At 61.7% G+C, this 11,110-nt stretch overlaps 2 protein-coding genes across 3 annotated transcripts; one reads left to right on the forward strand and one right to left on the reverse strand.

Moving 5' to 3' along the window:
- The first annotated feature begins 440 nt into the window (after positions 1 to 440).
- Positions 441 to 4,635, forward strand: CDK5 (cyclin dependent kinase 5). The gene is made up of 12 exons (XM_046020773.1): positions 441 to 562; positions 1,232 to 1,320; positions 1,413 to 1,480; positions 1,640 to 1,700; positions 1,798 to 1,854; positions 2,544 to 2,639; positions 2,781 to 2,855; positions 3,037 to 3,133; positions 3,317 to 3,386; positions 4,008 to 4,068; positions 4,170 to 4,250; positions 4,357 to 4,635. The coding sequence occupies exons 1-12, from the start codon at positions 526 to 528 to the stop codon at positions 4,441 to 4,443; spliced, it is 879 nt and encodes a 292-aa protein (XP_045876729.1). The 5' UTR covers positions 441 to 525; the 3' UTR covers positions 4,444 to 4,635.
- A 1,019-nt stretch (positions 4,636 to 5,654) lies between these two features.
- Positions 5,655 to 9,465, reverse strand: ASIC3 (acid sensing ion channel subunit 3). Of its 2 annotated transcripts, XM_046021160.1 has the most exons (11): positions 8,932 to 9,465; positions 8,042 to 8,192; positions 7,708 to 7,835; positions 7,361 to 7,562; positions 7,186 to 7,242; positions 6,935 to 7,082; positions 6,555 to 6,646; positions 6,376 to 6,455; positions 6,207 to 6,278; positions 5,968 to 6,026; positions 5,655 to 5,835 (listed from the first exon to the last, which is right to left on the reverse strand). In XM_046021160.1, the coding sequence occupies exons 1-11, from the start codon at positions 9,463 to 9,465 to the stop codon at positions 5,757 to 5,759; spliced, it is 1,602 nt and encodes a 533-aa protein (XP_045877116.1). In that variant the 3' UTR covers positions 5,655 to 5,756. The 2 variants fall into 2 exon arrangements, with proteins under 2 accessions (XP_045877116.1, XP_045877114.1); XM_046021158.1 differs by lacking the exon at positions 5,968 to 6,026.
- Positions 9,466 to 11,110: the final 1,645 nt, after the last annotated feature.

Here is an 11,110-nt window from a genome sequence, read left to right on the forward strand (position 1 = left end):
GTCGTTGGAACCCCAACGCCATCAGCCGGGTCAGAGAGCACCCATCCGGGCCGGGGATGCAGACTGCCAAACCCCAAACCCCAGAGGGCGCCCCACCCCCACCCGTTCTGGAATGTGTAGCCCCAGAGAGGCCCTTTGCAAAAGAAGGTTGTGATCACAGAAAGGAATAACAAGAGCAGAGCACACTGGGAGCCACGGCATCACCGCGGTGAGGCCCGGAAAGCGGACACGCGATGCTTCCTGGGACTTGAAGTCCAAGGTTTTCCTCTGCGGTCGAACCGGAGTCCTGGGAGGCGAGTGCTGCAGGAAAACCTCCGCGCAGCCTGCTGGGAGTTGTAGTCTTCCTGTGCCTAATGCCCCGCATATTGTTGGGAAACCGGGCTCTCCTTGGTACTACATGCCCCAGAAGCTCATGCGCAGTCAGGAGGGCGGGGCAGGCCCGGAGGCTGGGGTGCCGCCTCCTCTGCAACGCCGGGGCTGGAGTCTTAGAACCCAGGGCCCGTAGGGGTCCCCGCGGCTGCCGCGATGCAGAAATACGAGAAGCTCGAGAAGATTGGGGAAGGTAATGGGACTACGAGATGTTCCTGCCAGATCTTCCTCTGCAGACCCTTCGGCGTTCCTTGCAGCGCCGGCTCCTCTACCGTCAGCAATACCCACAGGCTCCGACCTCGGCACTGGCTGCAGCCTTGGCCGCGAGCTCAACACTCCTTGCAGACACCTCTCCTTCCCTTTAGCATTTCCCGCAGACGCCCCTTCCCAACCTTAGCACTTCCTGAGACCTACCTGCCGACCTTAGCACTTCCTGCATCTCCTGCCCCGAGCCTCAGCACCGCTGGCAGAGCTTTCATCCACCACCACCCTACGCCCCAGCCTCAGTGGTCCATGCAGACCTCCGACCTCATTTCTGCCTGCCCTCACTTTTCTCCCAGGCCTGCTCGCTATTTCCAGAACCCCCGGAAGCACCGCCTTTATTACAGACTTCCCTACGCCGGCAGCTGCAGCCTCTCCCTGCTCCAGACACCCTTGAGCCGTCTGCAGGCACCTTCTCTGCCCCCACCCTCCCTCGCAGAGCTCCTCCATGCTGAGCCTTCACGCTGAATCTCTGTCTTTAGTCCTCCAGGCTTCACAGATAACACACTCCCACACTGCCTGTTCCCCCGACAGGGACTTCCTGCGACTCTTGTCCCATCTTCATCCTCACCTCCCCCCCCCCCCAACCTTCTTCCCCTAGGGACCTATGGAACAGTATTCAAGGCCAAAAACCGGGAGACCCATGAGATCGTGGCTCTGAAGCGGGTGAGGCTGGACGACGATGATGAGGTAGGACTGGAACCTCAGGGCCCGGGAGGGGGTTGAGGGCCCAGGCTGGGTGGGATGTGACTGTTGCCCGCCCGGCCCCCTCCCATGTGTAGGGAGTGCCGAGTTCAGCCCTTCGGGAAATCTGCCTACTCAAAGAGCTGAAGCACAAGAACATCGTCAGGTATGTAGCTGGGCAGGGTCCTCCCTGCCTGTGTGGTCACTCGGAGGAGGGGGGCTTCAGAGAGGGGCTGGGCTGAGACTGGGATCAGGGTTGGGCTGAAATAGGGACTTGAGGCTGACATTTGCAGACCTGCCTGGCTGAGTCCTTCCTCCTCCCTAGGCTTCATGACGTCTTGCATAGCGACAAGAAGCTGACTTTGGTTTTTGAGTTCTGTGACCAGGTGAAAGGGGGACTCGGGGGACTGTAGCCTTGGGAGGGTACAGGGGCTCAGACTGAGGTTAAACTCTGTCCCGTTCCCCACCCCCACCCCCTTCTAGGACCTTAAGAAGTATTTCGACAGCTGTAATGGTGACCTGGATCCTGAAATCGTGAAGGTGAGGGGCTGGTGTCTGGGAGACTCAGGGAGGTGGGGTAGGAGTCTGACTTCAGTCTACACACTCTGAGCACCAAGTTCAGGCCCTGAGCGGGGGGATAGGCTGGAGTGTCAGGGAATAAGCAAGCCCTATTTCTGTCCTCCAGGAGCCTCCCTCTTTGCAAGCATCTTCACGTGGTCTCTTTGATCTGACAGTAACACTCTGCTATCAGTGACGGGATTTGCACTTGAGAGATGAGCAGATGAGATTCAAAGAGATTCATTCATTCATTCAGCAAATACCTATTGGATTCTTTGCTCTGTGCCAGGCACTGTTCTAGGCCCAGGACCAAGTGCCTTGTCTCAGGTTCCAGGGGAAGTAGTGCTCATTAATAATAGAGCATAATATATATACGGATGGCTCCGGTGTGTGTGCTTACCTGAGGCCATGTAGGGGAGAGATCAGTGTGGGAATTTAGGAAGGCCCACTAGGCTGTAAGTTCCAGAAAGATTCGGATCAGGGCCCCTGTGCCCTGTGCACTTATTAATACCTAGCCCAGTACAAAGCAGGTCCTCCATCATCGCTGAAAGATGTGTGGGGTTTTGAGGCAAAGCAGAGGGTGAAGAAGGGAGCATGGCCCATCGAGGGGGGAGGGCAGCTTCCTATCCAGAAGGTGTGATGCCCTCCTCTCCTCCTCCCTCCCCGCACAGTCATTCCTCTTCCAGCTGCTGAAAGGCCTGGGATTCTGTCACAGTCGCAACGTGCTGCACAGGGACCTGAAGCCCCAGAACCTGCTCATAAACAGGGTACCTCCTGGGGAGAAGATGGGAGATGGGGCAGGCTCAAGTCACAAGTGATGAGGGGAGCCGTGCCGGGAGGCGGAGGCAGGGGGCCTGCCCTGGGACTGTTGCAAACCCCTCTCTGTGTCCCTTCCCATCCGCCCCCAGAATGGGGAGCTGAAATTGGCTGATTTTGGCTTGGCTCGAGCCTTCGGGATCCCTGTCCGCTGTTACTCAGCCGAGGTGAGCTGGGGATGTGGGGCGTGGGATGTGGGGTGGGGGGGAGGGGATCCCCTCCCAGCAGAGCACCTTCATCCCCTTCTCCAGGACCCAAAACAGTATTCCGCCCCACCCCCTGCCCCTCGCTGAGCCCCGCCTCCCCAGCCCTCTCAGCAGGAGTCGCTATGGGTGGGGTCTCCTCCAGGTGGTCACGCTGTGGTACCGCCCACCGGATGTCCTCTTTGGGGCCAAGCTGTACTCCACATCCATCGACATGTGGTCAGCCGGCTGCATTTTCGCAGGTGACACGCTGGGGGTCTGCAGAGCCGCTTCCTCTCCCAGTCACGTGGACAGATAGGGTCCGGAGTGTCTCCTCTGGGGAAGGGAGTGAGGCCCTTGGGGATGGGGCTGGAAGGCACAGAGGGCACCACGGGAAAGAGGGCTCCTTCGCGGGTACCCTCCTCTCACACCTGCTCCTCTCCCAGAGCTGGCCAATGCGGGGCGGCCGCTTTTCCCTGGCAATGACGTAGATGACCAGTTGAAGAGAATCTTCCGATATCCTTTGACTTTTCCCTTCCCCTCGAGCTCTCTGAAGAAGAGTGGGGGGGAGGCACCTCGTCAGCTCCATCGGTAAAGGATGTAACTCTTGATCTCAGGGGTCATGGCTTTGAGCCCCACGTTGGGCCTAGAGTTTATTTAAAAAAAAAAAAAAAAGGAGTCAGGAGCTGCTGGAGCTCCAGAGTGCAGGGAGTGAGGGCGGCGATGGGCTGGGCCAGGAGAGGGCATGGCTCTGGGCGAGGGGATGGAGGGCAGAGGGCGGCGGACACCCCGATGTTCTCGGGGCCGATTGAAGCCACGAGCATGCTCCTCCAGCTGAGAAGTGAATCCTTGGGACAAAGGACCCCAAAGCAGCCACAGGATTGTTTGTGGGCAGAGGAGGGGGTGACCGGCTCATCAGGAGCAGACGTCAGGGTTGAGGTCAGAGTATGAACATGTGCAAAGTGCCTGGCGCGCCAGGAACACCATGAGTGTGCTGGGCCCCACGTCTGTCCTGCGCCGTGGGATAAAGTGAGGGGACTGGGGATGGGCATGTGAGGGAGCACCCCCCCCCGCCAGGAGGGGAAGAGCCCCTCACCTGCCCCTTTCCACCTGAGTGACCCTTGACCCCATGGACACGCTTCTGGGGACACCAACCGAGGAGCAGTGGCCTGCCATGACCAAGCTGCCAGACTACAAGGTAGGACGGGAGATGGGGGAGGGGCACCTCTTTACTCCCCAGCTGCGGCAGCTCCAAGCCCCCGTACCTCTGGTCTGACTCTCCCTGCCCCCCCTCCTCAGCCCTACCCGATGTACCCGGCCACAACGTCCCTGGTGAATGTCGTGCCCAAGCTCAATGCCACGGGGAGGGATCTGCTACAGGTGACCGAGGGCAAGGGTGGAGGGTGGGGAGGGAGGGTTGGGGGGGAGGGGGCTACAGGCGGTTGACCCAGCCCGACCCCACCGCGCCTTTCTTCCGCGCCTTCAGAACCTCCTGAAGTGTAACCCCGTCCAGCGCATCTCGGCAGAAGAGGCCCTGCAGCACCCCTACTTCTCCGACTTCTGCCCCCCGTAGGTGCCAGGACCTTGGCCAGGCTGGGGCCTGGCCAGTTGCAGCCCCCTCCCGGGAGGGGAGGAAAAGCAGGGGAGGCACGATGTGCTGAGCTCCAGCTGTGCTGGGCCTGGCCGGGGCGGCAGTGCTCTGGCCCGTGTTCGTCACTCCCTCCGTGGACTTTATTTAATTTCATAAATTGGCTCCTTTCCCACAGTCTGGCTGATGTGGTGGTAGAGTGGCTTGGAGTGGGGGCGGGGCCGGGGCCGGGGTCTCTGCTCTGCCTTAGCGCCCGGCCCTCTACAGCCCTGCTTCCAGCTCTGACCCAGCCCGGCTGTCCAGTCCTAACGCCACTACCCGAAGTGTCCTGAGACCGGCCGCTGGCGGTTCTGGCCCTCACCGCGATGGCTGGGCTCAGGGGCAGCAGCTGATACCTACCGCCCTTTCTCCCTCTGCCCAGAAGCGCCCGTCCTGAGGGGCTAGGCAGCCAGCGTCAGAGCAAGGATGGGTTCCCACCAGAATGGGCAAAAGAGGACCGGGCCTTTTCCTCATGGTTCTCCCTATCCCACCTGTACATCCCCCAGCCCTCCCTTTTTCATCGCCGATCCCCAGGGCTGTGGGCTGGGACAGCAGAGATCCAGAGATGTGGTGAGATTAGGAAACCCCTTCCCCAGCCCCCAGTTTCCCATATTTGGGATATAGAGAAAGAGCAGGGGCCGTGGGCAGTAGTGAGGTGCCTTCTCACTGGCGGAAGTGGGAAGGGAGGGTTAGGGTTAGGGGGGACAGCTGTTCCCATGGAGACGGGTGGTGTGCTGGCCCTTGCTCCCAGATACGAGAAAAGGGGCCTGATCTTCCCAGCAGGACAGCAGCTTGTGTTCCTGGAAGTAGGTAGTTCCTCCTGTCTGCTCCCTGCCTGCTCCCCCTACTTCTCACCAGCCTCTGCGGCAGAGCCTTCTTCCGGCCGTTCTCCAACACAACTGCCCTCTCCCTGACTCCTCTCTGCCTTGACACCTGGCTTTGGGCTCCACTGTCTCAGATGTCATTCCGATGAGCCCACTCACACAGAGCCGCAAACGACGGGTGCCGTCTTATCACCCTTCTCCCAGAGAGATTTGCGGTGGCGGACTGCCACTCACCTACGTCTCAGACACTGCCCACTGGCTGCTGGCTGGCAGAGGTCTTCTTGGGCCTAACATTGGCCTGACTAACCTGCCTGTAAGAGAACCAGCCGAGGCTGATGCACTAGAACTTTATTTGGGGTGAAGACGGCAGAGACATGAGCAGGCAGGGCACGGCCTGGATGTGAGGGTGCAGCCCTGAAGACGCTGACGTCAGGTCTAGAGCCGTGTGACGAGGTAGCAGGTGCGGTGGGAGGCAGACAGAGTCTTGGTGACAGCACAGGGAGGGGTGGGAGGCCTGGTGGGACCCAGACCACAGCGCTGGGACAGGACGCCTTGTACCCACCGCCTTGCCCTCCTGAACCTGAATGGCATCCTCTAGATGGGACCTGCCCCTCCTCCCTTGAAATAGGGGGCCATTTCTTGTTACCTGGGGCCCAGGCTGAGGTGGGGACCTTGGGTTCGGTGGCTGCCCAGCCCTTCCTGAAGCTGTGGGAGGAGGGAAAGGGTCAGAGGTGGGGAGGAGTCCTCCCTCCCAGGACCTGCCGAGGTCACTGCACGCTCCTCCCCCACCATTCTTTCCTCAGCTGGGTGGGGATGATGCTCTAGGCTTCCAGGGGAAGGGCTGAGCGCCCATGTTGGAGATGACAAAGAAGAAGGGGTTGTTACCAGATTGGTGCTAGAATGCCTTTGAGAGTGCTTTCGGTTCCAGAAGCATCCCAGGACCCTGTCCCGGAACACCTGGGGGCAAGCAGTGGGGGGAGTGGCGAGTGCGCACCTCGCTCCAGGTCCTGTGGCCAGATTCCTTTCCCCTCCCCCAGCTGGGGCTCAGGCCCACCTCACAGAGGTAGTCCAGGATCTCGAGGATGGTGAGCAGGCTGGCTCCGATGAACAGCCCCATCTGGCCCCCAATGTCACCTGTGGAGCCCAGGTTACCCATCAGCTCACAGCCACCTGCCGTGCCCACACCCCCCCAGACTCCTGGGTGCCCTGTGCGGCCCCGGCGCGCACACACACCAAGCAGTTCTGACACTTCGTAGGCCTTCTTCTGCTCCACCGTCTCGTAGTTGAGGGCCTCGAAGAAGATGTCCAGCACCAGCACGTTCTCTCTGGAGGAAAAGAGGGCAGGAAAGCTCGCTGGACACCCGCTGGTGCCGGCTGCTGGGAGGAAACGGGTGCGCGACCTGCTGCTTCCCGTCTGGGACTCCTTTCAGAGCCCTGGGACCGGCGTCGTGGACCCCGTTTGCAGGAGAGACGGTGTCAGCAGCTTAAACAGCTGGCCCGGAGGCCCAGGAGCCCGGTGGTGACGTGCACACTGGTGTGCCACCCGGGTGTGCGCACGAAGGCTCGCCCGCAGGGTGGGGGCCCGCTCCGCCCCCCCCGCCGGGCCGGCTCACGCGATGTAGGCCTCGCTGCGGTTGTGTTTCCGGGCCAGGAAGCGGGCGGAGGCGCGGCTCGGGATCCGCACCATGGAGAGCTCCTTGGCGTAGCGCGTGCTGGCGCACGGGTTGGGGCAGGTGCACGCGTCCTTCCGCAGCATGGCGTCTAGGGGCCACAGTCGCCTGGGTCAGGGCCACCCGCCCGGCGGGGTCCGGGTCGCGGGCGGAGCGGAGCAGGGGCGGGGCTGACGGAGAAGTTCGCGCCTTACCGAGCGCGGGGTTGGCGCAGTCCTTGTACTGCTGGGGGCTGCACACTGGCGCGCCGCCTTGGGAGGGGGGGGGGGGGGGAGACGGGGGAGGAGACAGCTTCAGGAACTGCCCCCCCAGGCCCCTTTGCCCCGACCCGACCCGGAACCCCCTCCTCCGCCCCCACCAGCCCCTTACCAGGCATATGCATCATCCGGCAGCCGCACTTCCGAGCCACATAGCGAGTCTCACAGGCTAGACGACACCCCATTAGACTATAGGGAGAGTGGGGGCCTGGGCTGGGGCTGGGGGGACCCAGGGGACCCGAAGGTTCCAGCTCAAAGTCGGGGTCCAGAGATGCGGAGCTGCAGTCTCCCCACGGTGGTGGCAGGAAGCTCAGCTGTAGTTGGTTGGTTAAGGAAGCACCAGGTACCATGTGGGGGTCACCGTGCTGGCGCACAGAGGGGTGGGGAACCCCCGGCCCTGTGAGGTGCTGTGGGCGGAGGAGGGGGTTGGGGGCCTTGGCAGGGTGGGGGTGGGGATACTTGCTGCTGCTGGCAGGACACAAAGGTCTGGTAGCCAGGGGCTGCCCCGAAGCCCAGCTGGTCGATGGTGGGCGGCTCCTCCTGGCTGTGAATCTGCACTCGGATCCCCACCTCAAACGGGGTCTCCTCTGCAGGGCAAAGGGGACCCTGAGGCCTGTGTCTCAGGACACCCCCTGCTGCAGCCCTCCCTCCCCAGGACTGTGACCCACCAATCCTGCCCCCTTTCCACGGGAAAGAATGTGCTCTGGGGCCCTTCCTAGTGCCTCCTCTCCCCCCCAGAGCCTTTCGTGCCCCAACTGCGCCACCCTTCCAGCCTGACCCGTGGGCCCCATACCCATGTCCCTCCACACGGGCAGATACTCATCCTGTTGCACATCCAACATGATCTCCAGCCCGTTGCCCATGCCGCCCTTGGGAGTGGTGAGAAGCTCTGCCCCGTCGGCGCCGGAATTAAAGGTGTAGCACTGACCCATCCGGGTGAAAATCTGTGGGTGAGCAGACACGGGACAGACCTCACCAGCGTACAAGGAGCCCGGCCAGCCCTTTCCCCTGGCAAACATGAGAATGACGAGACCTCTCCTCTCCCTGCCCTCCATTTGGTCTCTTTGACCACTGAATCCGCATATCAACACCCCAGTCCGTCCCTCATACTGGCACATAGAGTGGGACGCTCATGGGCTCCCATCACTCCAGCCCCTCCTCCCCTTCCCCGACCTCCCACTCCCCAGCCCAGGGCACAGCCTATGGGACAAGTGTTTCTTTGGAGAACGGCAAGAAAGGAAGCGGGTCTCGGTTGCCCTCCAGAACTAGCAGAACCCTGAAAAGGTAGAGGGAAAACAAGCTGACTCCCCGGCTGGCTCTTCTGCCCTAGAGCAGTCCCACTAGAGTCCCCCCAACCCCCAGGAACAGGGTCTCCTCGGACCAGAGCTTGGGCCCAGAGCCAGCCTGGGTGAGTGCCCTGTGCTGGGAGGCATGACCTTGCACACTGCGGTCCAGCTGAGTGACAGGGAGGGGACCCCAAGGAACATAGTCTCCTGGGCTGAACAGAAAGGCCCTGGTGGGATGGGGAGCTGCAGCCTGGCTGGGAAGGGAAGGATCCCTGGCACGGGGGTTAAGGTCCCCTGGGGTTGGAGGAGCCTGGGCTCGCAAGACTGGGGATGCCGGGTCTCGAATGGACAGGGGCTAGTCTGGTGCCTGGTAGTGCCGGGCTCGTGACCAGCTCACCACGGTGAAGTTCTCAGGCCCGCACGGCCAGCCTCGGTAGCGGCAGTCCAGCAGCATGTCCTCCAGGCTATGCCCGGCCCTGGCGTATAGTCGAGCCGTGTCGAAGGTGGAACTGGGCATGAAGCCGGGTGGTGCGGGGGGCTGGCCCAGGGCGCGCAGGAAGGCGGCATGGTCAGCGGGCTCCACACCCAGCAGTGCGGGCCCGGCCCAGTGCAGGTCGTTGGGCGTGAGGCGTGAGCGGCGCAGCGGGTTGATGTTGCACAGGGTGACGGCGGGGAAGGTGAGCCGGTGACTTTCACGCTCGTCCAGGGCTGTCTCGTGGTGGAACTCCCCGTAGTAGCGCACCCTCTCAGCCACTTGGTAGAGGAAGGCGGCCAGCGACAGGAGCACGGCGGTGGCCCACAGCCCTCGGCGAGGCGTCAGGCCCCCGGGGCCAAAGATGTGGCCCAGCCCGTGCAGGGTGCAGCTGCTGGCGAACACGCGGATGTCCGAGGCCGGCCGCCGAGCCTCCTCTGTCCCCGGATGGGGCTTCATGGCCGAGCCCCCGGGCGAGGGACAGAGAGGGCTGGGAAGTGGTGACCAGGCTGCAGGGGCTTGGAAGGAGGAAAGAGGGTCAGTCTGAGGACCAGGAGGTGCTGAGAGGTTTCGGGCGGCCAGGTGGGGGTCACTGCGGGTGAGGTGAGGGGAGGACAGGGAGGGGGAGAGGAGCCCAGACCGAGAGGTGGGGAGGCCCTGGTGCGGCAGGTTTGGCTCGACGGTCTCCAGGAGCAAGCTGGGGTTCCGCTAGGCTCAGCGCCGGACTGGGGCTCCTGGGGCTCGGCGGGAGAGACCAGGTAGGGCGCAGCTGGTGTGGAAAGCAGCGGCCGCTGTGCTGGAGACTGCTCTGCTGAGCCGGAGCTGCCGCAGAGGATTGGGTTACAGCAGTGTGGGGGCCGGGGGCCGCGGAGCAGTCTGGGGGGCAGGGAAGGTCCCCGGGGGCCCAGGCTGAGCCATTAGTGCAGTGAGTTGGGGGGGGGGGTGCAGCTGTGGAGACCAGAGGCGCCAGCAGAAAACCGCAGCAATCCTGGGTAAGGCTTGAAGGGATCCTGGAGAGAAGTTGGGGCTGGGGGTGCCTTAATGGCCCTTCAGACTCCCAGCTGCAGCCCTTATGGTTGGGTTGAGGGTCGGTTGCTGACCCTGGGCCCAGTCCCTCCTTCCTTTTGCTTCTCCTCCCTTCCCACTAACCTCACTCGAAATAATCTGCTCCTTTACAGAGAGCGGAGCTGGCTCTTCACCAAGCTGGAAAGCGGTGGGAAGTTTGGCGTTGGCAGGCTCCTCTTTTTGAGCCCAGAGCAGGCCACACTGGATGGCCAGACTCTGCACATCCCATGCCCAGGGGTGGTCTGTCTCCAGGGACCCTATTCTCACCTCTCCATGCTGAGGCTCTCCTGGCTGAGAGGCTGGGCTCTGCCAACGTGGCTGTGGGCTCACCTGCCCCATCCCAGGCCGAACATGGATGCTTACCTGCCTCCCTCTAGGGAACACGGGTGCGTTATCATTTCACGTTTTTTCACTTAAAAACATATTCTGCATACCATGCGGTATCTAGTACCTGGAAAACTTCCCCTTTTTAAAAAATGGCTGTTTGATTCCATTATATGCATGTACCAGTGTTCTTCCAGTCCCATCCCTAGGATGAATACGGGGGTTTCCAGTCTTCCATTGCAAACAATGGTGCTCTCAATACCATTGCACAGACGGAAATTCCCAGAAATAGAACCACTGGGTCAAGAGGCAGGGGTATGGGTGGTTTGGTAGATACCGCAAGGTTCCCCACTGCGGGACTTTCGCACTCCTGTCGGCAACAGAGCAGGCAGTGTTTTGCAGGGGGCTGCTGTTCTTTTTCTTTGTCTTTCTCTCTCTCTCTCTCTTTTTTTTGAAGTAGGCTCCATGCCCAGTGTGGGACTTGAACTCACAACTCTGAGATCAAGAGTTACACACTCTACCCGCTGAGCCAGTGAGGTGCCCTTGCCAGGGTTGGCGGGGCGGGGGAGCTTTCCTAGAGGAAGAGATATTCTGTCCTTGATTCAGCTGGGGTGCCTTGGGCCTAGATGACATGGTAATGCTGGCCTTGGGAGAGCAGAGTGCGGCGTCTGATTGAAGACGCTGCAGATGGTCCGGGGGGCATGATGGGCTGGGT

Source organism: Meles meles, chromosome 10, assembly GCF_922984935.1.
Source record: "Meles meles chromosome 10, mMelMel3.1 paternal haplotype, whole genome shotgun sequence".
NCBI classification, from domain to species: Eukaryota; Metazoa; Chordata; class Mammalia; order Carnivora; family Mustelidae; genus Meles; species Meles meles.

Bases quoted from the DNA above. Each gene is read 5' to 3' on its own strand.
- CDK5 (XM_046020773.1), top strand. From the start codon at position 526: ATGCAGAAATACGAGAAGCTCGAGAAGATTGGGGAAG. The intron at 2,640-2,780 runs GTACCTCCTGGG...ATCCGCCCCCAG, and splicing joins AGAACCTGCTCATAAACAGG to AATGGGGAGCTGAAATTGGC. The intron at 4,069-4,169 runs GTAGGACGGGAG...CCCCCTCCTCAG, and splicing joins CCAAGCTGCCAGACTACAAG to CCCTACCCGATGTACCCGGC.
- ASIC3 (XM_046021158.1), bottom strand. From the start codon at position 9,465: ATGAAGCCCCATCCGGGGACAGAGGAGGCTCGGCGGCCGGCCTCGGAC. The intron at 7,083-7,185 runs GTAAGGCGCGAA...TGTGGCCCCTAG, and splicing joins CTGCGCCAACCCCGCGCTCG to ACGCCATGCTGCGGAAGGAC. The intron at 6,647-6,934 runs GTGAGCCGGCCC...CTTTTCCTCCAG, and splicing joins CGCAGCGAGGCCTACATCGC to AGAGAACGTGCTGGTGCTGG.